Source organism: Salminus brasiliensis, chromosome 17 (genome assembly GCF_030463535.1).
Source record: "Salminus brasiliensis chromosome 17, fSalBra1.hap2, whole genome shotgun sequence".
NCBI lineage: Eukaryota > Metazoa > Chordata > Actinopteri > Characiformes > Bryconidae > Salminus > Salminus brasiliensis.
The window spans coordinates 2,942,144-2,967,158 of NC_132894.1; the positions used below are offsets into that span (position 1 = coordinate 2,942,144).

At 42.5% G+C, this 25,015-nt stretch overlaps 2 protein-coding genes and 23 non-coding genes across 25 annotated transcripts in view; 1 reads left to right on the forward strand and 24 right to left on the reverse strand.

Moving 5' to 3' along the window:
- Positions 1–2,409, forward strand: part of aqp12 (aquaporin 12) — a 2,932-nt gene extending 523 nt beyond the window's left edge. The window contains exons 1-3 of the mRNA XM_072660246.1: positions 1–104; positions 743–859; positions 2,109–2,409. The exon at positions 1–104 is cut by the window's left edge and continues 523 nt beyond it. Of these exons, the coding sequence (XP_072516347.1) occupies positions 1–104; positions 743–859; positions 2,109–2,239 (352 nt within the window). The 3' untranslated portion in view covers positions 2,240–2,409. The remainder of the gene's footprint in view (positions 105–742; positions 860–2,108) is intronic.
- On the reverse strand, positions 1,993–6,021 carry rpp21 (ribonuclease P subunit p21). Its single transcript, XM_072660247.1, has 5 exons — positions 5,871–6,021; positions 5,013–5,113; positions 4,544–4,623; positions 4,298–4,450; positions 1,993–3,388 (listed from the first exon to the last, which is right to left on the reverse strand). Exons 1-5 carry the CDS (start codon positions 5,925–5,927, stop codon positions 3,291–3,293), a joined length of 489 nt encoding a protein of 162 aa, XP_072516348.1. The 5' UTR covers positions 5,928–6,021; the 3' UTR covers positions 1,993–3,290.
- Positions 6,022–6,230: 209 nt separating this feature from the next.
- Positions 6,231–6,304, reverse strand: trnai-aau (transfer RNA isoleucine (anticodon AAU)). Its single transcript has one exon. It is a non-coding gene; the product is annotated as a tRNA-Ile (tRNA).
- A 250-nt stretch (positions 6,305–6,554) lies between these two features.
- Positions 6,555–6,628, reverse strand: trnai-aau (transfer RNA isoleucine (anticodon AAU)). The gene has a single exon. It is a non-coding gene; the product is annotated as a tRNA-Ile (tRNA).
- A 585-nt stretch (positions 6,629–7,213) lies between these two features.
- On the reverse strand, positions 7,214–7,287 carry trnai-aau (transfer RNA isoleucine (anticodon AAU)). Its single transcript has one exon. It is a non-coding gene; the product is annotated as a tRNA-Ile (tRNA).
- Positions 7,288–8,047: 760 nt separating this feature from the next.
- trnai-aau (transfer RNA isoleucine (anticodon AAU)) lies at positions 8,048–8,121 on the reverse strand. Its single transcript has one exon. It is a non-coding gene; the product is annotated as a tRNA-Ile (tRNA).
- Positions 8,122–9,533: 1,412 nt separating this feature from the next.
- trnai-aau (transfer RNA isoleucine (anticodon AAU)) lies at positions 9,534–9,607 on the reverse strand. The gene has a single exon. It is a non-coding gene; the product is annotated as a tRNA-Ile (tRNA).
- A 766-nt stretch (positions 9,608–10,373) lies between these two features.
- trnai-aau (transfer RNA isoleucine (anticodon AAU)) lies at positions 10,374–10,447 on the reverse strand. The gene has a single exon. It is a non-coding gene; the product is annotated as a tRNA-Ile (tRNA).
- A 587-nt stretch (positions 10,448–11,034) lies between these two features.
- trnai-aau (transfer RNA isoleucine (anticodon AAU)) lies at positions 11,035–11,108 on the reverse strand. Its single transcript has one exon. It is a non-coding gene; the product is annotated as a tRNA-Ile (tRNA).
- Positions 11,109–11,870: 762 nt separating this feature from the next.
- On the reverse strand, positions 11,871–11,944 carry trnai-aau (transfer RNA isoleucine (anticodon AAU)). Its single transcript has one exon. It is a non-coding gene; the product is annotated as a tRNA-Ile (tRNA).
- A 591-nt stretch (positions 11,945–12,535) lies between these two features.
- Positions 12,536–12,609, reverse strand: trnai-aau (transfer RNA isoleucine (anticodon AAU)). The gene has a single exon. It is a non-coding gene; the product is annotated as a tRNA-Ile (tRNA).
- A 762-nt stretch (positions 12,610–13,371) lies between these two features.
- trnai-aau (transfer RNA isoleucine (anticodon AAU)) lies at positions 13,372–13,445 on the reverse strand. Its single transcript has one exon. It is a non-coding gene; the product is annotated as a tRNA-Ile (tRNA).
- Positions 13,446–14,027: 582 nt separating this feature from the next.
- trnai-aau (transfer RNA isoleucine (anticodon AAU)) lies at positions 14,028–14,101 on the reverse strand. The gene has a single exon. It is a non-coding gene; the product is annotated as a tRNA-Ile (tRNA).
- Positions 14,102–14,830: 729 nt separating this feature from the next.
- Positions 14,831–14,904, reverse strand: trnai-aau (transfer RNA isoleucine (anticodon AAU)). The gene has a single exon. It is a non-coding gene; the product is annotated as a tRNA-Ile (tRNA).
- Positions 14,905–15,491: 587 nt separating this feature from the next.
- On the reverse strand, positions 15,492–15,565 carry trnai-aau (transfer RNA isoleucine (anticodon AAU)). Its single transcript has one exon. It is a non-coding gene; the product is annotated as a tRNA-Ile (tRNA).
- Positions 15,566–16,294: 729 nt separating this feature from the next.
- Positions 16,295–16,368, reverse strand: trnai-aau (transfer RNA isoleucine (anticodon AAU)). Its single transcript has one exon. It is a non-coding gene; the product is annotated as a tRNA-Ile (tRNA).
- Positions 16,369–16,969: 601 nt separating this feature from the next.
- Positions 16,970–17,043, reverse strand: trnai-aau (transfer RNA isoleucine (anticodon AAU)). The gene has a single exon. It is a non-coding gene; the product is annotated as a tRNA-Ile (tRNA).
- Positions 17,044–17,805: 762 nt separating this feature from the next.
- Positions 17,806–17,879, reverse strand: trnai-aau (transfer RNA isoleucine (anticodon AAU)). The gene has a single exon. It is a non-coding gene; the product is annotated as a tRNA-Ile (tRNA).
- A 582-nt stretch (positions 17,880–18,461) lies between these two features.
- On the reverse strand, positions 18,462–18,535 carry trnai-aau (transfer RNA isoleucine (anticodon AAU)). Its single transcript has one exon. It is a non-coding gene; the product is annotated as a tRNA-Ile (tRNA).
- Positions 18,536–19,263: 728 nt separating this feature from the next.
- trnai-aau (transfer RNA isoleucine (anticodon AAU)) lies at positions 19,264–19,337 on the reverse strand. Its single transcript has one exon. It is a non-coding gene; the product is annotated as a tRNA-Ile (tRNA).
- A 587-nt stretch (positions 19,338–19,924) lies between these two features.
- On the reverse strand, positions 19,925–19,998 carry trnai-aau (transfer RNA isoleucine (anticodon AAU)). The gene has a single exon. It is a non-coding gene; the product is annotated as a tRNA-Ile (tRNA).
- Positions 19,999–20,731: 733 nt separating this feature from the next.
- trnai-aau (transfer RNA isoleucine (anticodon AAU)) lies at positions 20,732–20,805 on the reverse strand. The gene has a single exon. It is a non-coding gene; the product is annotated as a tRNA-Ile (tRNA).
- A 587-nt stretch (positions 20,806–21,392) lies between these two features.
- trnai-aau (transfer RNA isoleucine (anticodon AAU)) lies at positions 21,393–21,466 on the reverse strand. Its single transcript has one exon. It is a non-coding gene; the product is annotated as a tRNA-Ile (tRNA).
- A 2,263-nt stretch (positions 21,467–23,729) lies between these two features.
- Positions 23,730–23,803, reverse strand: trnai-aau (transfer RNA isoleucine (anticodon AAU)). Its single transcript has one exon. It is a non-coding gene; the product is annotated as a tRNA-Ile (tRNA).
- A 582-nt stretch (positions 23,804–24,385) lies between these two features.
- trnai-aau (transfer RNA isoleucine (anticodon AAU)) lies at positions 24,386–24,459 on the reverse strand. The gene has a single exon. It is a non-coding gene; the product is annotated as a tRNA-Ile (tRNA).
- Positions 24,460–25,015: the final 556 nt, after the last annotated feature.

Sequence of the window (25,015 nt, forward strand, 5' to 3'; positions counted from 1 at the left end):
GAGTGCTTTGGCTTTTCACCTGGCCACCCTGAGCCTACGCCGCAGGTCACAGCTGCTCCAGATTCCCCTGCTGGCCTTGCTGCTCACCTTCCTCTACTATGTAGGTGAGTCAGGTTACCATAAGTCTTATCTGGGTCATGCGGGTCATAGGCAGCGTCCCAAATGCGCACTGCACACTAGTATTAGTAAGATATAGACTACATACTAATGTTAGTGCAGGATTGGCAGGTTAGCACACCAGATAGTAACAACTGCGGGAAGTGATCAAGCATTGCTACGCCAATTATGTATGTGTAGCTCCTCCCTTTCCTGTTTTGCATTGCATTCATTCCTTAGGCTCCAAAATGTCTTTAATATTACTAAATCATGGGATTTCGAGATTGCCATTGGCACTGGGATGCTGCACTGGGACTCTTGGCGACAGAGGTGAAGAAAGTTAACAAATCATGACCTGCTGTGCTGTAAACACATTAATAACATTACTGTGGCTAATTTGGCTTCTTTTTAAGCCCATACATTAACACACGTCCACTGTTGTCCAGTGTAAAATTCAGTCAGCTTCCAGACAAAGCAGACATAAGCAGCTAAGGGCCTTCAGATAATTAGAGCTGACTGTGAAGCGTAGAGGATTTACAAAGTGCCTCGAGCCTCGAGAACGAGCTTCCATTAACTCTTAATTCTCCGAAGTTTGAACTGTGGTCCATCATTCATCAGCGTTTACCTTCTTCCTGTACCTAAAAAGGATCCGACTACACCTCTGCTTATGCGAACCCATCCCTCGCCTACGCCCTTACCTTCACCTGTCCTGGACACACCTTCTGGGAATATGCTGTAGTCTACTGGCTCGGACCTCTCATGGGTAAGTTATTTTGAGCCTAACTGACATTTAGAAGAGTTATGAAACTGAAAATAAAACAATGACTGGACATGTAAAACAGAATGTGTTTGGACAGGTAATCTGTCACACACACAGTGGGGTTAACCAGTACACTGCCACAGGACTATAGAATATAATAACCATACATTCATATACACACACACGTATATATAAATAAAAATAAAATATACACACATATACATACATACACATACATACACACACACACACATATATATATATATATATATATATATATATAGACACACTAGAATACAGAAAATATGAAAAATAATTTTAATATCTTTATAGAATTATATAATAATTGTCTCAATTGACACACTGCAGTTCTTCTAGTTGCTGCATGCTACTGCCACCATAAGTCAATAATTCAGTTTGATAATTTTATATAAAAACCCACTGCATCTGAAGTGAAAATTGTAACTTTGCAGATTGTGCTCACATTTTTTAAAGGAATAAAGATCTTCTTAAAACCAAGGGCGTAGAATTGGGTAGGGACGGTAGGGACCAATATGTCCCTACCAATATCCAGCGACTACTGAATTTTCCTTTGCAATAATTTTCTTCACAAATAAAAACCCACTGAGTGCTTTAGACGCTTGTCCTCACCTTGTAATTTAAAATGCAATTAAAATTATTATTTATTTATTTATAATTTTACCCCATTTGGAAGGCCAATCCCTGTTCATGTAAACGTTCCCCCTTACTAGCAAAGCCCCAATACTAAGAGGGTGAGGACTAGCACATCAAGTGCCATCAACCCATCCCATCCCGGCTGCTGATGGCGAGCAGCATGACCCAGGATTCGAACCAGCAATGCTCGGATCACACTCGGACACACTCTACCTGAGGATAGATTTTGGGCAGTAATGGCTCAGCTAGCAGGGTTGTGGGTTCGATTCCCAGGCTCGGCAAGCTGCCACTGTTGGGCCCTTGAGTAAGGCCCTTTACCCTCTCTGCTCCCCTGGAGTTGGCTGCCCACTGCTCTGGGGGTGTGTGTACTCACTGCCCTTAGTTCACTAGCGTGTGTGTGTGTGTGTTCACTACCACAGATGGGTTAAATGCGGAGGACACATTTTGCTGTACAGTGACAAATATGCGCACCTTTATTTAACATCTGAGCTCTCTCATAACAATCACTAAACTCTCTCATAAATTAGATGAATTCTGATATACGATGTATAATATTCTGATCACATTTTTTTTTCAGGTATGACCCTGGCTGTGTTCCTCTATAGGGGGAACATTCCCTTACTCTTCAGCAAGAACCTGCTTTACTCCAAAAAGTCCCGCTTTCGCTCTCCAAAGGGGAAAAACACTGAGGAGAAAAAAAGGAGCTGAAACGGTCCTGACATCTTTAACACCTTTCCATCTCAGTGCAGATCAGGAGCATCTGATGCCACTGTGTTTCTTTGTGAAGTTTATGTAAAAGAGAAAAGGTGACCAAGCAATGAACTATGTAAAGACTTTTTATCAACTTTGCAATAAAACGTGTGCAAATTTTGTGTAAATTTGTACTGAGATCTAATTACAGCGATCAGCCATTAGCACCACGGACAAGTGAAGGGAACGCCGCTGATTATCTTCATCTACAGTGGCTCCTGGGAAGAGCTGGAAATATTAGACTGTAAGTGAACAGACAGTTCTTGAAGGTGATGGAGGTGCTGAATCTAAGGCACTATGACAAGAACCAAACTGTGACGTCTAGACGACTGGGTCAGAACATCTCCAAAATCAGGCAGGTCTTGCGGGGTTCTCCCAGTATGCAGTGGTAAATGCCTACTAAAAATCCTGGAAGGGAAGACAACCAGTGAATCAGTGACAGGGTCATGGAGGCCCCACGGAGGCCCCACAACTACCAATATTGGTCTTGGTGCCAGATATCACAGAACACCTTCAGAAATCTTGTGCAGTCTGTGCCTGGAATGGGCTGTTGTGATCTGTTGTGCCGGTACAAGGTGGACCTACTTAATATTAGGTGGGTGGTGCTAATGTTATGGCTGATATGTGTATGTTGGGGCACTTGTAACAAGCACTCAAGCAGCTCAATTTTCGACCCAACAGTTTAAACTGTATTTTAATATAAAGCCTCACAATCCATATTGGATTCATTACAGACCGAGAAGCCTTCATGTAAAGCTACTTTTTAATCCAGATATGAAAATTAATTAAGCAATATCTTGCGTGTACTCAAAATAAACTCACCCACCAAATGTATACACCAATTAATTAGAAATTTCAGTTTTCCACCAGTCCAGTGGTTCAACATTCCACTTTGGACAGACAGCGTGCAGACTGCATTGGTCATAACAGCAGCAACGTCCTCACTGCTAAAAATAAACAGTCTTTAGAGGTAAATCAGACACTAAAGGCGTTCAGAGATGCTGGAGGGTCATGGTTCTGTCGGGTTCTGTGTCGAAGAAGCAGCCCCAGTGGATTTAGTAGATTTTTCACCCTGGGCCGTAGCTTTTGATGACTGACTTTGCATTTCTGTGGGCACACAATACAACAGAGATAAAGATATAAAACACACTGATAGAGGACTAACGATACAACACATCACAACACAACTGTATCAAATATCAAACAAGCAATAATAGCAGTAATAGTAATAATAGTAGCAATAATAAAAAATATTTTCTACATTTTTTTTTACCATTTGTCTCTATGACTGTTTTTTTTATCCATATATTGGTATATATATATATTTCTATTTCTATCTGTCTATAGAGCTGTCCATTTATCCATCTATAGAGCTGTCCATCTATCCATCTACAGAGTAGTCCCTCTATAGAGCTGTCCATCTATCCATTTACAGAGTAGTCCATCTATAGAACTGTCTATGTATTCATCTGTAGAGCTGTCCATCTATAGAGCTGTGCATGTATCCATCTACAGAGTAGTCCATCTATCCATCTAGAGTAGTCCCTCTATAGAGCTGTCCATCTATCCATTTACAGAGTAGTCCATCTATAGAACTGTCTATGTATTCATCTGAAGAGCTGTCCATCTATAGAGCTGTGCATGTATCCATCTACAGAGTAGTCCATCTATCCATTTACAGAGTAGTCCATCTATAGGGCTGTCTATGTATTCATCTGTAGAGCTGTCCATCTATAGAGCTGTGCATGTATCCATCTACAGAGTAGTCCATCTATAGGGCTGTCCATCTATAGAGCTGTCCACCTACAGATCTATCAGCTTGGGTTTAGCTGTTTTATGCTACTCAGAAACCAGTCTGAATAGTTGAAGCAAAACTCTTATTTTGTACTCAACTGAACTTTTATATTGTACTGAAAATGGTTCTAGAAAACAAGCTTCATTTTCAAGCTTCACTCTTAACTCTTACTGACATTTTAAATTGTACAAATTAACTAACACACTGTAGTGCACTCCTACCTGAGCCTTCATTTCTACCCGTCTGAGGCTGATTCTCGAACTGTGCCTCTGGCTGGTCCACCCACAGCTGATGTTTTGGATTGTTTGGAAACTTTCTGGTCAGTCCACAGCTGAGGCATCGTATTACAGTCAAGCGCTGCCCTCTGCGACCTCCTGACACGTTGAGACAAGAAAACTCTATGAACATGCCATACAGTAAACCACACTTATGAGATAAATCACTGCCAAATCACTGGAAAAACTTACTCTGTCTGACCGTTGATGTGACCCCAGGGATCAGCAAAGAGCAACATCTCTTACATAAGGTTCTTTTCACTGAAGGATCTCTGTAAGGAGATATACAGATCATTTAAGTCAAGCAGATGGATGTTGAGTTTGGACTGCCCTGAACTTAACGACCAGACATGCACTAACATTTCTGCCCTGAGCTTAACTGCTGACCAGCATTCATTGTTTTGGTTGGAATGGTTCAGCTGGTCAACCAGAATGACCAGCTTAACCAGCAGACCATCAGAGCATGTTTTCACCTAGTTCAGCTGGATGTCCAGCTTGTCAATCAATCATTGACCACCAAAGACCAACTCAGACAATCTGAAACCAGCTACACAACTAAAGCTTTCCAGCAGGGTTATTCTAATCTGAGTTCCTTCAAATAAACAGTTACCAAAAGAGGGTTTCAGTGTGTGTGTGTGTAGAAGTGCTAGAAGTTACTCACTGTCTCAGCACCAGACGTCTAGCGATTGTTTTTTGGGTGAAGCAGTAAAATCTCGCCAGTTCAACGTTTTCAGGGTTTTGGGCCAAAACACAGTGAGCAGCCTGCATTTCCAATGTAGAAAACAGTGGATTACTGAGTGCAGAGAGAGTTTCAATTAAGGTCTTACTTACCTGAAGTTTAGTATCTGTCTCTAGAGCTATCTCTCGATCTATCAATCTACATAGATATCAACCTACATAGATATATAGATAGATAGAGAGATAGATATCTATCTATCGATTGACCTACAGGCCTACCTATTTATAGATTAACAGACCTACATATCTATCTATCTATCTATCTATCTATCAATCAACCTACAGACCTATCTATAGATCTACAGACCTACATATCTACCTATAGTCATATCTATCTATGGACCTAAAGACCCATCTACCCACCTCTAGACCTACAGACACATCTACCCACCTCTAGACCTACAGACCCATCTACCCACCTCCAGACCCATCTACCCACCTCCAGACCTACAGACCCATCTACCCACCTCTACACCTACAGACCCATCTACCCACCTCCAGACCTACAGACCCATCTACCCACCTCCAGACCTACAGACCCATCTACCCACCTCCAGACCCATCTACCCACCTCTAGACCTACAGACCCATCTACCCACCTCTAGACCTACAGACCCATCTACCCACCTCTAGACCTACAGACCCATCTACCCACCTCCAGACCCATCTACCCACCTCTAGACCTCCAGACCCATCTACCCACCTCCAGACCTCCAGACCTATAAACAGTGGGTTACTGAGTGGAGAGAGAGTTTCAGTGAGGATAAATCATCTTACTCACTTGATAGAGGAAGTTCAGTCTCTGGAAAGCCTCTTTATCTTTTATATTTCCAGCCATTTGTCCTTTTTTGTTGGTAGAAAAGCCTCAATAAACCTTGTGGAGAGTCCGAACCTGCCAGGACAGCACTCACGCCGGTCTGCTGAGTCTTAATCGCTAGTGGCGAACCGCAGCCTGCAGCAGTCGCATGTCGCCACCTTTCGGTAAGCAGTGGAAGCGCAACGGATGAAATTGTTCTAAAGCAACGCGTGAAAAAACGGGTTCTGCAGTCCCAAAAAAGCGAAAGCAGCAAAAGAACGATTATCAAAGTAGTGGTGTGTGTATATATATACATATATTTGTGTTGAAAAGATAAAAGCTAGCTGGCCCGTACGGGGATCGAACCCGCGACCTTGGCGTTATTAGCACCACGCTCTAACCAACTGAGCTAACCGGCCTAGGCAAAACCGGCAGAACTGATTCAGGGAAAAATAAATAGGTTAAAAAAGCTGCCATAGTTTAGTGACTTGTTTCCACCTCTGCTGCTTTGACCATGTCTGCAAGTTGATCCACCTTTGTGAGACATGAAGGTCTAAGGCGTTTTGTGGGAGCTTCTGTGCATGCAGGTATAAATGTGAGATATATGCTTAACATTGCTTATGTTTATATATTAACCAATGGTAGTTAAAATGATAGATAAAAGCTAGTTGGCCCGTACGGGGATCGAACCCGCGACCTTGGCGTTATTAGCACCACGCTCTAACCAACTGAGCTAACCGGCCTGACCATAGGAGCAGGGTCAACCATTGGAGGGAAAAAATAGGTAGAAACACACCTTATCTGTTACAGACAGACAGGGATACTCACCACTATATAACGAGGAGTGGACATGAGGTCGGCCATGTGTCCATACAGGCCAGCTACATCACTGAGCTAAAAGAAGAGACAGTCCAGCTTCTCATTTTTATCCTTCATGTGAGTTAATAAGAGTAATTCACTCATTTAGCAAGAAGGGTGTTATATTATAACATCAGGTTCTACTAATATTGGACTAAAATGCACTAAGTAAGTATTTAATTATTATTCATTATTATTTAAATCAATCTGCATCACAGAATCAGTATGTTTTCATTGTTCTATGGTTGTAAAAACATAAAAAACAATTATGTCAGACTGGGTATATCAGTGTTTGGTTGAGAATTTCCCCACTGCGGGACTAATAAAGGATTATCTGATCTTATCGTATCTGAAAATTGTTCACATTCATAACATTGCTTATACGTATTCAACATGTCCTACCATTGCTTGTACGTATTCATAGCTAATATCCAAAGGTATTTTTGTGTGTGTGTTGGATAAAAGCTAGCTGGCCCGTACGGGGATCGAACCCGCGACCTTGGCGTTATTAGCACCACGCTCTAACCAACTGAGCTAACCGGCCTGACTATGAGAACCCACTCAGTCATTTCAGGGAAAATGACAGTAACTCGGTTCTACAGCATTATCCCACACCAGCGTTCTAGACGTCCAAAAGGCCAAATCCACCCTCGTACTTGTGGAACAGTAAGACTTATATGGGAACATGAAAACAGACCATAATGTCTGAACCTTTATCAAACTGTCACTGAAACGCTCTGTTTTAAACCAGCACTGAATGGTGACTTCTCCCAGCTACTGTTCTGAGATCTCTCCACAGGTGTTCTGTAGGATTCAGGGTAGGCTCTGTCCAGCTGGAAGACCCATGACCTCTGATAGAGGCCCAACTCGCTTACACTAAGCTCTGCACTGTGCTCCAGAACTCATTGGTAGTCTTCAGATTTCATAATGCCATGCACATGATCAAGGCACACAGTGCCAGGAGCAGCAAAACAACCCCAACCATCCTTGAACATCTCATATGTTTGACTGTAGGAACCATGTTCTGTTCTTTGAAGGCCTGATCTGACTTTCTGTAAAGGGTCCAATGATGTGCTTTATTAAAAAGCTCTGTTTTGGTCTCTTCTCCCAGGAGGACTGTGGCTTTCTCAGGAACGCTCCTGACTGTGCGTAACTACTTTCCCTGTTAAGGTCAGATACTCAGACTATGACTAATCCTTGTGTGCATGCAGGTATAAATGTGAGATATATTCCTAACATTGCTTATACGTATTCATAGCTAATATCCAAAGGTAGTTTTGTGTGTGTGTTGGATAAAAGCTAGCTGGCCCGTACGGGGATCGAACCCACAACCTTGGCGTTATTAGCACCACGCTCTAACCAACTGAGCTAACCGGCCTGACTGCAAGATGGAGGTGGACCATTTGAGGGGAAAAAACAGTGGTGGGAAAATATGTTTCTTTTCAGTGATTTGTTTCAACCTCTGCTGTTTTGGTCATGACTGGAAGTTGATCCACCTTTGTGAGACATCAACTTCTCCTGACCTATCAACCGGTGTCTTGCCTAGTAATGCTCTAAGACGAGACCCCCAAGGTACAAAAGGGGTTGCTCATAGATTGTTGCTGGATCTGACGACTACTGCAGTCTTCCCAGATCACCGTCCAACTGGTGAGAGCAGCCTCTGGAGGCCTCGTTTCGTTTCATGTAAACAATCCAATGATCTGCTTTACCTAAAAGCTCTGTTTTAGGTAAAGATCTCTCTTAGGTAGAGATCTGTCTGTATGGAAGTACAGGGGTGTATTTTTGGGGATAAAAGCTAGCTGGCCCGCACGGGGCTCTAACTAACTGAGCTAACTGGCCTAACCATAGCAGCAGAGAAGGCCATTGCAGGGAAAACATTCATAGGAGGAAACACATGTTACAGACAGACAGGGATACTCACCACTATACAGACAGTCCAACATCTCATTTTTATCCTTCAGCAACTGCAGTAAGTAGATACTTGCCCATTTAACCTGTGTCTCGCCCAGTAATGGTTGAGACCCCCGAAGTGCACACTGGGTTGTTTGTAGATTGCTGGTTGATAGAGTGACTACTTCCTGCGGCCTTGGTGTTATTAGCACCACGCTCTAACCAACTGAGGTTCACAAATCTGTTAATCCAGGTTTAGGTACCCAGGCTATAATGAGTTCTTGTGTGGCATTTATGCCTAACGTTGCTTACATAGTATCCTGAGGTAGTTGTGATTGTAAAAGTGGATCAAACTCGTGACCTTCCTTATGAAGAACCCTCTGCTCTTGGATAGTTTCTCACTGATGAGCTGAAACAGGTGTGAGATGAGGTCTGTAAAGTGCTGTGGCTCGGCAGGACTGCAGTTTAGAGGATCCGTAAGGAAGTGTAATCAAAAATTATTATCTTGGACCAGCCAGACAATCATGTATGGAAGTCATAGCAACTTTCCCTCCAGCACTTTATCTTGACCATTTCTGGGTGTGTTTGTAGGTATGCTCTGGGTCATTCATTGTCCAGCTGGAAGACCTATGACCTCTGGCAGAGATGCAGCTTTCTGACACTGGGCCCTGCACTCTCCCGGAAGGATTGTGGCTTTCTCAGGTTCAAGTTCTGTCAAACTCCAGTCTGGCTTTTTATGTCTCTATGTGTGTATTTTTGGCCATGGCTGTATGCTGCATATGTAAAACAGCAGTCTCTGTCAATCCAGGTTCCTCGTGTGCATGCAGGTGAAAGCATGACCGTTATCCAGAAAATTGCTTATATAGTATCCAAAGGTAGTTGGTGTGGATAAAAGCTAGCTGGCCAGTACGGGGATCGAACCCGCGACCTTGGCGTTATTAGCACCACGCTCTAACCAACTGAGCTAACCGGCCTGACTATGATAACCCACTCAGTCATTTCAGGGAAAATGACAGTAACTCGGTTCTACAGCATTATCCCACACCAGCGTTCTAGACGTCCAAAAGGCCAAATCCACCCTCGTAATTGTGGAACAGTAAGACTTATATGGGAACATGAAAACAGACCATAATGTCTGAACCTTTATCAAACTGTCACTGAAACGCTCTGTTTTAAACCAGCACTGAATGGTGACTTCTCCCAGCTACTGTTCTGAGATCTCTCCACAGGTGTTCTGTAGGATTCAGGGTAGGCTCTGTCCAGCTGGAAGACCCATGACCTCTGATAGAGGCCCAACTCGCTTACACTAAGCTCTGCACTGTGCTCCAGAACTCATTGGTAGTCTTCAGATTTCATAATGCCATGCACATGATCAAGGCACACAGTGCCAGGAGCAGCAAAACAACCCCAACCATCCTTGAACATCTCATATGTTTGACTGTAGGAACCATGTTCTGTTCTTTGAAGGCCTGATCTGACTTTCTGTAAAGGGTCCAATGATGTGCTTTATTAAAAAGCTCTGTTTTGGTCTCTTCTCCCAGGAGGACTGTGGCTTTCTCAGGAACGCTCCTGACTGTGCGTAACTACTTTCCCTGTTAAGGTCAGATACTCAGACTATGACTAATCCTTGTGTGTATGCAGGTATAAATGTGAGATATATTCCTAACATTGCTGATACGTATTCATAGCTAATATCCAAAGGTAGTTTTGTGTGTGTGTGTGTGTTGGATAAAAGCCAGCTGGCCCGTACGGGGATCGAACCCGCGACCTTGCCGTTATTAGCACCACGCTCTAACCAACTGAGCTAACCGGCCTGACCATAGGAGCAGGGTGAACCATTGGAGGGAAAAAATAGGTAGAAACACACCTTATCTGTTACAGACAGACAGGGATACTCACCACTATATAACGAGGAGTGGACATGAGGTCGGCCATGTGTCCATACAGGCCAGCTACATCACTGAGCTAAAAGAAGAGACAGTCCAGCTTCTCATTTTTATCCTTCATGTGAGTTAATAAGAGTAATTCACTCATTTAGCAAGAAGGGTGTTATATTATAACATCAGGTTCTACTAATATTGGACTAAAATGCACTAAGTAAGTATTTAATTATTATTCATTATTATTTAAATCAATCTGCATCACAGAATCAGTATGTTTTCATTGTTCTATGGTTGTAAAAACATAAAAAACAATTATGTCAGACTGGGTATATCAGTGTTTGGTTGAGAATTTCCCCACTGCGGGACTAATAAAGGATTATCTGATCTTATCGTATCTGAAAATTGTTCACATTCATAACATTGCTTATACGTATTCAACATGTCCTACCATTGCTTGTACGTATTCATAGCTAATATCCAAAGGTAGTTTTGTGTGTGTGTGTTGGATAAAAGCTAGCTGGCCCGTACGGGGATCGAACCCGCGACCTTGGCGTTATTAGCACCACGCTCTAACCAACTGAGCTAACCGGCCTGACTATGATAACCCACTCAGTCATTTCAGAGAAAAAGACAGTAACTCGGTTCTACAGCATTATCCCACACCAGCGTTCTAGACGTCCAAAAGGCCAAATCCACCCTCGTACTTGTGGAACAGTGAGACTTATATGGGAACATGAAAACAGACCATAATGTCTGAACCTTTATAAAACTGTCACTGAAACGCTCTGTTTTAAACCAGCACTGAATGGTGACTTCTCCCAGCTACTGTTCTGAGATCTCTCCACAGGTGTTCTGTAGGATTCAGGGTAGGCTCTGTCCAGCTGGAAGACCCATGACCTCTGATAGAGGCCCAACTCGCTTACACTAAGCTCTGCACTGTGCTCCAGAACTCATTGGTAGTCTTCAGATTTCATAATGCCATGCACATGATCAAGGCACACAGTGCCAGGAGCAGCAAAACAACCCCAACCATCCTTGAACATCTCATATGTTTGACTGTAGGAACCATGTTCTGTTCTTTGAAGGCCTGATCTGACTTTCTGTAAAGGGTCCAATGATGTGCTTTATTAAAAAGCTCTGTTTTGGTCTCTTCTCCCAGGAGGACTGTGGCTTTCTCAGGAACGCTCCTGACTGTGCGTAACTACTTTCCCTGTTAAGGTCAGATACTCAGACTATGACTAATCCTTGTGTGTATGCAAGTATAAATGTGAGATATATTCCTAACATTGCTGATACGTATTCATTGCTAATATCCAAAGGTAGTTTTGTGTGTGTGTGTTGGATAAAAGCTAGCTGGCCCGTACGGGGATCGAACCCACGACCTTGGCGTTATTAGCACCACGCTCTAACCAACTGAGCTAACCGGCCTGACCATAGGAGCAGGGTGAACCATTGGAGGGAAAAAATAGGTAGAAACACACCTTATCTGTTACAGACAGACAGGGATACTCACCACTATATAACGAGGAGTGGACATGAGGTCGGCCATGTGTCCATACAGGCCAGCTACATCACTGAGCTAAAAGAAGAGACAGTCCAGCTTCTCATTTTTATCCTTCATGTGAGTTAATAAGAGTAATTCACTCATTTAGCAAGAAGGGTGTTATATTATAACATCAGGTTCTACTAATATTGGACTAAAATGCACTAAGTAAGTATTTAATTATTATTCATTATTATTTAAATCAATCTGCATCACAGAATCAGTATGTTTTCATTGTTCTATGGTTGTAAAAACATAAAAAACAATTATGTCAGACTGGGTATATCAGTGTTTAGTTGAGAATTTCCCCACTGCGGGACTAATAAAGGATTATCTGATCTTATCGTATCTGAAAATTGTTCACATTCATAACATTGCTTATACGTATTCAACATGTCCTACCATTGCTTGTACGTATTCATAGCTAATATCCAAAGGTAGTTTTGTGTGTGTGTGTGTGTTGGATAAAAGCTAGCTGGCCCGTACGGGGATCGAACCCGCGACCTTGGCGTTATTAGCACCACGCTCTAACCAACTGAGCTAACCGGCCTGACTATTAGAACCCACTCAGTCATTTTAGGGAAAATGACAGTAACTCGGTTCTACAGCATTATCCCACACCAGCGTTCTAGACGTCCAAAAGGCCAAATCCACCCTCGTAATTGTGGAACAGTAAGACTTATATGGGAACATGAAAACAGACCATAATGTCTGAACCTTTATAAAACTGTCACTGAAACGCTCTGTTTTAAACCAGCACTGAATGGTGACTACTCCCAGCTACTGTTCTGAGATCTCTCCACAGGTGTTCTGTAGGATTCAGGGTAGGCTCTGTCCAGCTGGAAGACCCATGACCTCTGATAGAGGCCCAACTCGCTTACACTAAGCTCTGCACTGTGCTCCAGAACTCATTGGTAGTCTTCAGATTTCATAATGCCATGCACATGATCAAGGCACACAGTGCCAGGAGCAGCAAAACAACCCCAACCATCCTTGAACATCTCATATGTTTGACTGTAGGAACCATGTTCTGTTCTTTGAAGGCCTGATCTGACTTTCTGTAAACGGTCCAATGATGTGCTTTATTAAAAAGCTCTGTTTTGGTCTCTTCTCCCAGGAGGACTGTGGCTTTCTCAGGAACGCTCCTGACTGTGCGTAACTACTTTCCCTGTTAAGGTCAGATACTCAGACTATGACTAATCCTTGTGTGTATGCAGGTATAAATGTGAGATATATTCCTAACATTGCTGATACGTATTCATAGCTAATATCCAAAGGTAGTTTTGTGTGTGTGTGTTGGATAAAAGCTAGCTGGCCCGTACGGGGATCGAACCCGCGACCTTGGCGTTATTAGCACCACGCTCTAACCAACTGAGCTAACCGGCCTGACCATAGGAGCGAACCATTGGAGGGAAAAAATAGGTAGAAACACACCTTATCTGTTACAGACAGACAGGGATACTCACCACTATATAACGAGGAGTGGACATGAGGTCGGCCATGTGTCCATACAGGCCAGCTACATCACTGAGCTAAAAGAAGAGACAGTCCAGCTTCTCATTTTTATCCTTCATGTGAGTTAATAAGAGTAATTCACTCATTTAGCAAGAAGGGTGTTATATTATAACATCAGGTTCTACTAATATTGGACTAAAATGCACTAAGTAAGTATTTAATTATTATTCATTATTATTTAAATCAATCTGCATCACAGAATCAGTATGTTTTCATTGTTCTATGGTTGTAAAAACATAAAAAACAATTATGTCAGACTGGGTATATCAGTGTTTGGTTGAGAATTTCCCCACTGCGGGACTAATAAAGGATTATCTGATCTTATCGTATCTGAAAATTGTTCACATTCATAACATTGCTTATACGTATTCAACATGTCCTACCATTGCTTGTACGTATTCATAGCTAATATCCAAAGGTAGTTTTGTGTGTGTGTGTTGGATAAAAGCTAGCTGGCCCGTACGGGGGTCGAACCCGCGACCTTGGCGTTATTAGCACCACGCTCTAACCAACTGAGCTAACCGGCCTGACTATGAGAACCCACTCAGTCATTTCAGGGAAAATGACAGTAACTCGGTTCTACAGCATTATCCCACACCAGCGTTCTAGACGTCCAAAAGGCCAAATCCACCCTCGTAATTGTGGAACAGTAAGACTTATATGGGAACATGAAAACAGACCATAATGTCTGAACCTTTATAAAACTGTCACTGAAACGCTCTGTTTTAAACCAGCACTGAATGGTGACTTCTCCCAGCTACTGTTCTGAGATCTCTCCACAGGTGTTCTGTAGGATTCAGGGTAGGCTCTGTCCAGCTGGAAGACCCATGACCTCTGATAGAGGCCCAACTCGCTTACACTAAGCTCTGCACTGTGCTCCAGAACTCATTGGTAGTCTTCAGATTTCATAATGCCATGCACATGATCAAGGCACACAGTGCCAGGAGCAGCAAAACAACCCCAACCATCCTTGAACATCTCATATGTTTGACTGTAGGAACCATGTTCTGTTCTTTGAAGGCCTGATCTGACTTTCTGTAAAGGGTCCAATGATGTGCTTTATTAAAAAGCTCTGTTTTGGTCTCTTCTCCCAGGAGGACTGTGGCTTTCTCAGGAACGCTCCTGACTGTGCGTAACTACTTTCCCTGTTAAGGTCAGATACTCCTAACATTATATATATTCCTAACATTGCTGATACGTATTCATTGCTAATATCCAAAGGTAGTTTTGTGTGTGTGTGTTGGATAAAAGCTAGCTGGCCCGTACGGGGATCGAACCCACGACCTTGGCGTTATTAGCACCACGCTCTAACCAACTGAGCTAACCGGCCTGACCATAGGAGCAGGGTGAACCATTGGAGGGAAAAAATAGGTAGAAACACACCTTATCTGTTACAGACAGACAGGGATACTCACCACTATATAACGAGGAGTGGACATGAGGTCGGCCATGTGTCCATACAGGCCAGCTACATCACTGAGCTAAAAGAAGAGACAGTCCAGCTTCTCATTTTTATCCTTCATGTGAGTTAATAAGAGTAATTCACTCATTTAGCAAGAAGGGTGTTATATTATAACATCAGGTTCTACTAATATTGGACTAAAATGCACTAAGTAAGTATTTAATTATTATTCATTATTATTTAAATCAATCTGCATCACAGAATCAGTATGTTTTCATTGTTCTATGGTTGTAAAAACATAAAAAACAATTATGTCAGACTGGGTATATCAGTGTTTGGTTGAGAATTTCCCCACTGCGGGACTAATAAAGGATTATCTGATCTTATCGTATCTGAAAATTGTTCACATTCATAACATTGCTTATACGTATTCAACATGTCCTACCATTGCTTGTACGTATTCATAGCTAATATCCAAAGGTAGTTTTGTGTGTGTGTGTTGGATAAAAGCTAGCTGGCCCGTACGGGGGTCGAACCCGCGACCTTGGCGTTATTAGCACCACGCTCTAACCAACTGAGCTAACCGGCCTGACTATGAGAACCCACTCAGTCATTTCAGGGAAAATGACAGTAACTCGGTTCTACAGCATTATCCCACACCAGCGTTCTAGACGTCCAAAAGGCCAAATCCACCCTCGTAATTGTGGAACAGTAAGACTTATATGGGAACATGAAAACAGACCATAATGTCTGAACCTTTATAAAACTGTCACTGAAACGCTCTGTTTTAAACCAGCACTGAATGGTGACTTCTCCCAGCTACTGTTCTGAGATCTCTCCACAGGTGTTCTGTAGGATTCAGGGTAGGCTCTGTCCAGCTGGAAGACCCATGACCTCTGATAGAGGCCCAACTCGCTTACACTAAGCTCTGCACTGTGCTCCAGAACTCATTGGTAGTCTTCAGATTTCATAATGCCATGCACATGATCAAGGCACACAGTGCCAGGAGCAGCAAAACAACCCCAACCATCCTTGAACATCTCATATGTTTGACTGTAGGAACCATGTTCTGTTCTTTGAAGGCCTGATCTGACTTTCTGTAAAGGGTCCAATGATGTGCTTTATTAAAAAGCTCTGTTTTGGTCTCTTCTCCCAGGAGGACTGTGGCTTTCTCAGGAACGCTCCTGACTGTGCGTAACTACTTTCCCTGTTAAGGTCAGATACTCCTAACATTATATATATTCCTAACATTGCTGATACGTATTCATAGCTAATATCCAAAGGTAGTTTTGTGTGTGTGTGTTGGATAAAAGCTAGCTGGCCCGTACGGGGATCGAACCCGCGACCTTGGCGTTATTAGCACCACGCTCTAACCAACTGAGCTAACCGGCCTGACCATAGGAGCAGGGTGAACCATTGGAGGGAAAAAATAGGTAGAAACACACCTTATCTGTTACAGACAGACAGGGATACTCACCACTATATAACGAGGAGTGGACATGAGGTCGGCCATGTGTCCATACAGGCCAGCTACATCACTGAGCTAAAAGAAGAGACAGTCCAGCTTCTCATTTTTATCCTTCATGTGAGTTAATAAGAGTAATTCACTCATTTAGCAAGAAGGGTGTTATATTATAACATCAGGTTCTACTAATATTGGACTAAAATGCACTAAGTAAGTATTTAATTATTATTCATTATTATTTAAATCAATCTGCATCACAGAATCAGTATGTTTTCATTGTTCTATGGTTGTAAAAACATAAAAAACAATTATGTCAGACTGGGTATATCAGTGTTTGGTTGAGAATTTCCCCACTGCGGGACTAATAAAGGATTATCTGATCTTATCGTATCTGAAAATTGTTCACATTCATAACATTGCTTATACGTATTCAACATGTCCTACCATTGCTTGTACGTATTCATAGCTAATATCCAAAGGTAGTTTTGTGTGTGTGTGTGTGTGTGTGTGTGTTGGATAAAAGCTAGCTGGCCCGTACGGGGATCGAACCCGCGACCTTGGCGTTATTAGCACCACGCTCTAACCAACTGAGCTAACCGGCCTGACTATTAGAACCCACTCAGTCATTTTAGGGAAAATGACAGTAACTCGGTTCTACAGCATTATCCCACACCAGCGTTCTAGACGTCCAAAAGGCCAAATCCACCCTCGTAATTGTGGAACAGTAAGACTTATATGGGAACATGAAAACAGACCATAATGTCTGAACCTTTATAAAACTGTCACTGAAACGCTCTGTTTTAAACCAGCACTGAATGGTGACTACTCCCAGCTACTGTTCTGAGATCTCTCCACAGGTGTTCTGTAGGATTCAGGGTAGGCTCTGTCCAGCTGGAAGACCCATGACCTCTGATAGAGGCCCAACTCGCTTACACTAAGCTCTGCACTGTGCTCCAGAACTCATTGGTAGTCTTCAGATTTCATAATGCCATGCACATGATCAAGGCACACAGTGCCAGGAGCAGCAAAACAACCCCAACCATCCTTGAACATCTCATATGTTTGACTGTAGGAACCATGTTCTGTTCTTTGAAGGCCTGATCTGACTTTCTGTAAAGGGTCCAATGATGTGCTTTATTAAAAAGCTCTGTTTTGGTCTCTTCTCCCAGGAGGACTGTGGCTTTCTCAGGAACGCTCCTGACTGTGCGTAACTACTTTCCCTGTTAAGGTCAGATACTCAGACTATGACTAATCCTTGTGTGTATGCAGGTATAAATGTGAGATATATTCCTAACATTGCTGATACGTATTCATAGCTAATATCCAAAGGTAGTTTTGTGTGTGTGTGTTGGATAAAAGCTAGCTGGCCCGTACGGGGATCGAACCCGCGACCTTGGCGTTATTAGCACCACGCTCTAACCAACTGAGCTAACCGGCCTGACCATAGGAGTGAACCATTGGAGGGAAAAAATAGGTAGAAACACACCTTATCTGTTACAGACAGACAGGGATACTCACCACTATATAACGAGGAGTGGACATGAGGTCGGCCATGTGTCCATACAGGCCAGCTACATCACTGAGCTAAAAGAAGAGACAGTCCAGCTTCTCATTTTTATCCTTCATGTGAGTTAATAAGAGTAATTCACTCATTTAGCAAGAAGGGTGTTATATTATAACATCAGGTTCTACTAATATTGGACTAAAATGCACTAAGTAAGTATTTAATTATTATTCATTATTATTTAAATCAATCTGCATCACAGAATCAGTATGTTTTCATTGTTCTATGGTTGTAAAAACATAAAAAACAATTATGTCAGACTGGGTATATCAGTGTTTGGTTGAGAATTTCCCCACTGCGGGACTAATAAAGGATTATCTGATCTTATCGTATCTGAAAATTGTTCACATTCATAACATTGCTTATACGTATTCAACATGTCCTACCATTGCTTGTACGTATTCATAGCTAATATCCAAAGGTAGTTTTGTGTGTGTGTGTTGGATAAAAGCTAGCTGGCCCGTACGGGGGTCGAACCCGCGACCTTGGCGTTATTAGCACCACGCTCTAACCAACTGAGCTAACCGGCCTGACTATGAGAACCCACTCAGTCATTTCAGGGAAAATGACAGTAACTCGGTTCTACAGCATTATCCCACACCAGCGTTCTAGACGTCCAAAAGGCCAAATCCACCCTCGTAATTGTGGAACAGTAAGACTTATATGGGAACATGAAAACAGACCATAATGTCTGAACCTTTATAAAACTGTCACTGAAATCTCTGTTTTAAACCAGCACTGAATGGTGACTTCTCCCAGCTACTGTTCTGAGATCTCTCCACAGGTGTTCTGTAGGATTCAGGGTAGGCTCTGTCCAGCTGGAAGACCCATGACCTCTGATAGAGGCCCAACTCGCTTACACTAAGCTCTGCACTGTGCTCCAGAACTCATTGGTAGTCTTCAGATTTCATAATGCCATGCACATGATCAAGGCACACAGTGCCAGGAGCAGCAAAACAACCCCAACCATCCTTGAACATCTCATATGTTTGACTGTAGGAACCATGTTCTGTTCTTTGAAGGCCTGATCTGACTTTCTGTAAAGGGTCCAATGATGTGCTTTATTAAAAAGCTCTGTTTTGGTCTCTTCTCCCAGGAGGACTGTGGCTTTCTCAGGAACGCTCCTGACTGTGCGTAACTACTTTCCCTGTTAAGGTCAGATACTCCTAACATTATATATATTCCTAACATTGCTGATACGTATTCATTGCTAATATCCAAAGGTAGTTTTGTGTGTGTGTGTTGGATAAAAGCTAGCTGGCCCGTACGGGGATCGAACCCACGACCTTGGCGTTATTAGCACCACGCTCTAACCAACTGAGCTAACCGGCCTGACCATAGGAGCAGGGTGAACCATTGGAGGGAAAAAATAGGTAGAAACACACCTTATCTGTTACAGACAGACAGGGATACTCACCACTATATAACGAGGAGTGGACATGAGGTCGGCCATGTGTCCATACAGGCCAGCTACATCACTGAGCTAAAAGAAGAGACAGTCCAGCTTCTCATTTTTATCCTTCATGTGAGTTAATAAGAGTAATTCACTCATTTAGCAAGAAGGGTGTTATATTATAACATCAGGTTCTACTAATATTGGACTAAAATGCACTAAGTAAGTATTTAATTATTATTCATTATTATTTAAATCATTCTGCATCACAGAATCAGTATGTTTTCATTGTTCTATGGTTGTAAAAACATAAAAAACAATTATGTCAGACTGGGTATATCAGTGTTTGGTTGAGAATTTCCCCACTGCGGGACTAATAAAGGATTATCTGATCTTATCGTATCTGAAAATTGTTCACATTCATAACATTGCTTATACGTATTCAACATGTCCTACCATTGCTTGTACGTATTCATAGCTAATATCCAAAGGTAGTTTTGTGTGTGTGTGTTGGATAAAAGCTAGCTGGCCCGTACGGGGGTCGAACCCGCGACCTTGGCGTTATTAGCACCACGCTCTAACCAACTGAGCTAACCGGCCTGACTATGAGAACCCACTCAGTCATTTCAGGGAAAATGACAGTAACTCGGTTCTACAGCATTATCCCACACCAGCGTTCTAGACGTCCAAAAGGCCAAATCCACCCTCGTAATTGTGGAACAGTAAGACTTATATGGGAACATGAAAACAGACCATAATGTCTGAACCTTTATAAAACTGTCACTGAAATGCTCTGTTTTAAACCAGCACTGAATGGTGACTTCTCCCAGCTACTGTTCTGAGATCTCTCCACAGGTGTTCTGTAGGATTCAGGGTAGGCTCTGTCCAGCTGGAAGACCCATGACCTCTGATAGAGGCCCAACTCGCTTACACTAAGCTCTGCACTGTGCTCCAGAACTCATTGGTAGTCTTCAGATTTCATAATGCCATGCACATGATCAAGGCACACAGTGCCAGGAGCAGCAAAACAACCCCAACCATCCTTGAACATCTCATATGTTTGACTGTAGGAACCATGTTCTGTTCTTTGAAGGCCTGATCTGACTTTCTGTAAAGGGTCCAATGATGTGCTTTATTAAAAAGCTCTGTTTTGGTCTCTTCTCCCAGGAGGACTGTGGCTTTCTCAGGAACGCTCCTGACTGTGCGTAACTACTTTCCCTGTTAAGGTCAGATACTCCTAACATTATATATATTCCTAACATTGCTGATACGTATTCATAGCTAATATCCAAAGGTAGTTTTGTGTGTGTGTGTGTGTTGGATAAAAGCTAGCTGGCCCGTACGGGGATCGAACCCGCGACCTTGGCGTTATTAGCACCACGCTCTAACCAACTGAGCTAACCGGCCTGACCATAGGAGCAGGGTGAACCATTGGAGGGAAAAAATAGGTAGAAACACACCTTATCTGTTACAGACAGACAGGGATACTCACCACTATATAACGAGGAGTGGACATGAGGTCGGCCATGTGTCCATACAGGCCAGCTACATCACTGAGCTAAAAGAAGAGACAGTCCAGCTTCTCATTTTTATCCTTCATGTGAGTTAATAAGAGTAATTCACTCATTTAGCATGAAGGGTGTTATATTATAACATCAGGTTCTACTAATATTGGACTAAAATGCACTAAGTAAGTATTTAATTATTATTCATTATTATTTAAATCAATCTGCATCACAGAATCAGTATGTTTTCATTGTTCTATGGTTGTAAAAACATAAAAAACAATTATGTCAGACTGGGTATATCAGTGTTTGGTTGAGAATTTCCCCACTGCGGGACTAATAAAGGATTATCTGATCTTATCGTATCTGAAAATTGTTCACATTCATAACATTGCTTATACGTATTCAACATGTCCTACCATTGCTTGTACGTATTCATAGCTAATATCCAAAGGTAGTTTTGTGTGTGTGTGTTGGATAAAAGCTAGCTGGCCCGTACGGGGATCGAACCCGCGACCTTGGCGTTATTAGCACCACGCTCTAACCAACTGAGCTAACCGGCCTGACTATGATAACCCACTCAGTCATTTCAGAGAAAAAGACAGTAACTCGGTTCTACAGCATTATCCCACACCAGCGTTCTAGACGTCCAAAAGGCCAAATCCACCCTCGTACTTGTGGAACAGTAAGACTTATATGGGAACATGAAAACAGACCATAATGTCTGAACCTTTATAAACCTGTCACTGAAACGCTCTGTTTTAAACCAGCACTGAATGGTGACTTCTCCCAGCTACTGTTCTGAGATCTCTCCACAGGTGTTCTGTAGGATTCAGGGTAGGCTCTGTCCAGCTGGAAGACCCATGACCTCTGATAGAGGCCCAACTCGCTTACACTAAGCTCTGCACTGTGCTCCAGAACTCATTGGTAGTCTTCAGATTTCATAATGCCATGCACATGATCAAGGCACACAGTGCCAGGAGCAGCAAAACAACCCCAACCATCCTTGAACATCTCATATGTTTGACTGTAGGAACCATGTTCTGTTCTTTGAAGGCCTGATCTGACTTTCTGTAAAGGGTCCAATGATGTGCTTTATTAAAAAGCTCTGTTTTGGTCTCTTCTCCCAGGAGGACTGTGGCTTTCTCAGGAACGCTCCTGACTGTGCGTAACTACTTTCCCTGTTAAGGTCAGATACTCAGACTATGACTAATCCTTGTGTGTATGCAAGTATAAATGTGAGATATATTCCTAACATTGCTGATACGTATTCATTGCTAATATCCAAAGGTAGTTTTGTGTGTGTGTGTTGGATAAAAGCTAGCTGGCCCGTACGGGGATCAAACCCACGACCTTGGCGTTATTAGCACCACGCTCTAACCAACTGAGCTAACCGGCCTGACCATAGGAGCAGGGTGAACCATTGGAGGGAAAAAATAGGTAGAAACACACCTTATCTGTTACAGACAGACAGGGATACTCACCACTATATAACGAGGAGTGGACATGAGGTCGGCCATGTGTCCATACAGGCCAGCTACATCACTGAGCTAAAAGAAGAGACAGTCCAGCTTCTCATTTTTATCCTTCATGTGAGTTAATAAGAGTAATTCACTCATTTAGCAAGAAGGGTGTTATATTATAACATCAGGTTCTACTAATATTGGACTAAAATGCACTAAGTAAGTATTTAATTATTATTCATTATTATTTAAATCAATCTGCATCACAGAATCAGTATGTTTTCATTGTTCTATGGTTGTAAAAACATAAAAAACAATTATGTCAGACTGGGTATATCAGTGTTTAGTTGAGAATTTCCCCACTGCGGGACTAATAAAGGATTATCTGATCTTATCGTATCTGAAAATTGTTCACATTCATAACATTGCTTATACGTATTCAACATGTCCTACCATTGCTTGTACGTATTCATAGCTAATATCCAAAGGTAGTTTTGTGTGTGTGTGTGTGTTGGATAAAAGCTAGCTGGCCCGTACGGGGATCGAACCCGCGACCTTGGCGTTATTAGCACCACGCTCTAACCAACTGAGCTAACCTGCCTGACTATTAGAACCCACTCAGTCATTTTAGGGAAAATGACAGTAACTCGGTTCTACAGCATTATCCCACACCAGCGTTCTAGACGTCCAAAAGGCCAAATCCACCCTCGTAATTGTGGAACAGTAAGACTTATATGGGAACATGAAAACAGACCATAATGTCTGAACCTTTATAAAACTGTCACTGAAACGCTCTGTTTTAAACCAGCACTGAATGGTGACTACTCCCAGCTACTGTTCTGAGATCTCTCCACAGGTGTTCTGTAGGATTCAGGGTAGGCTCTGTCCAGCTGGAAGACCCATGACCTCTGATAGAGGCCCAACTCGCTTACACTAAGCTCTGCACTGTGCTCCAGAACTCATTGGTAGTCTTCAGATTTCATAATGCCATGCACATGATCAAGGCACACAGTGCCAGGAGCAGCAAAACAACCCCAACCATCCTTGAACATCTCATATGTTTGACTGTAGGAACCATGTTCTGTTCTTTGAAGGCCTGATCTGACTTTCTGTAAAGGGTCCAATGATGTGCTTTATTAAAAAGCTCTGTTTTGGTCTCTTCTCCCAGGAGGACTGTGGCTTTCTCAGGAACGCTCCTGACTGTGCGTAACTACTTTCCCTGTTAAGGTCAGATACTCAGACTATGACTAATCCTTGTGTGTATGCAGGTATAAATGTGAGATATATTCCTAACATTGCTGATACGTATTCATAGCTAATATCCAAAGGTAGTTTTGTGTGTGTGTGTTGGATAAAAGCTAGCTGGCCCGTACGGGGATCGAACCCGCGACCTTGGCGTTATTAGCACCACGCTCTAACCAACTGAGCTAACCGGCCTGACCATAGGAGCGAACCATTGGAGGGAAAAAATAGGTAGAAACACACCTTATCTGTTACAGACAGACAGGGATACTCACCACTATATAACGAGGAGTGGACATGAGGTCGGCCATGTGTCCATACAGGCCAGCTACATCACTGAGCTAAAAGAAGAGACAGTCCAGCTTCTCATTTTTATCCTTCATGTGAGTTAATAAGAGTAATTCACTCATTTAGCAAGAAGGGTGTTATATTATAACATCAGGTTCTACTAATATTGGACTAAAATGCACTAAGTAAGTATTTAATTATTATTCATTATTATTTAAATCAATCTGCATCACAGAATCAGTATGTTTTCATTGTTCTATGGTTGTAAAAACATAAAAAACAATTATGTCAGACTGGGTATATCAGTGTTTGGTTGAGAATTTCCCCACTGCGGGACTAATAAAGGATTATCTGATCTTATCGTATCTGAAAATTGTTCACATTCATAACATTGCTTATACGTATTCAACATGTCCTACCATTGCTTGTACGTATTCATAGCTAATATCCAAAGGTAGTTTTGTGTGTGTGTGTTGGATAAAAGCTAGCTGGCCCGTACGGGGGTCGAACCCGCGACCTTGGCGTTATTAGCACCACGCTCTAACCAACTGAGCTAACCGGCCTGACTATGAGAACCCACTCAGTCATTTCAGGGAAAATGACAGTAACTCGGTTCTACAGCATTATCCCACACCAGCGTTCTAGACGTCCAAAAGGCCAAATCCACCCTCGTAATTGTGGAACAGTAAGACTTATATGGGAACATGAAAACAGACCATAATGTCTGAACCTTTATAAAACTGTCACTGAAACGCTCTGTTTTAAACCAGCACTGAATGGTGACTTCTCCCAGCTACTGTTCTGAGATCTCTCCACAGGTGTTCTGTAGGATTCAGGGTAGGCTCTGTCCAGCTGGAAGACCCATGACCTCTGATAGAGGCCCAACTCGCTTACACTAAGCTCTGCACTGTGCTCCAGAACTCATTGGTAGTCTTCAGATTTCATAATGCCATGCACATGATCAAGGCACACAGTGCCAGGAGCAGCAAAACAACCCCAACCATCCTTGAACATCTCATATGTTTGACTGTAGGAACCATGTTCTGTTCTTTGAAGGCCTGATCTGACTTTCTGTAAAGGGTCCAATGATGTGCTTTATTAAAAAGCTCTGTTTTGGTC

Excerpts from the sequence above, each read along its gene's own strand:
- rpp21 (XM_072660247.1), bottom strand. The coding sequence starts at position 5,927 with ATGGCTGGAAATATAAAAGATAAAGAGGCTTTCCAGAGACTGAACTTC. Across the intron at positions 5,114-5,870 it reads GACTGAACTTCCTCTATCAA|GCTGCTCACTGTGTTTTGGC; the intron begins GTGAGTAAGATG and ends TTGGAAATGCAG. Across the intron at positions 4,624-5,012 it reads AGACGTCTGGTGCTGAGACA|AGATCCTTCAGTGAAAAGAA; the intron begins GTGAGTAACTTC and ends ATCTCCTTACAG.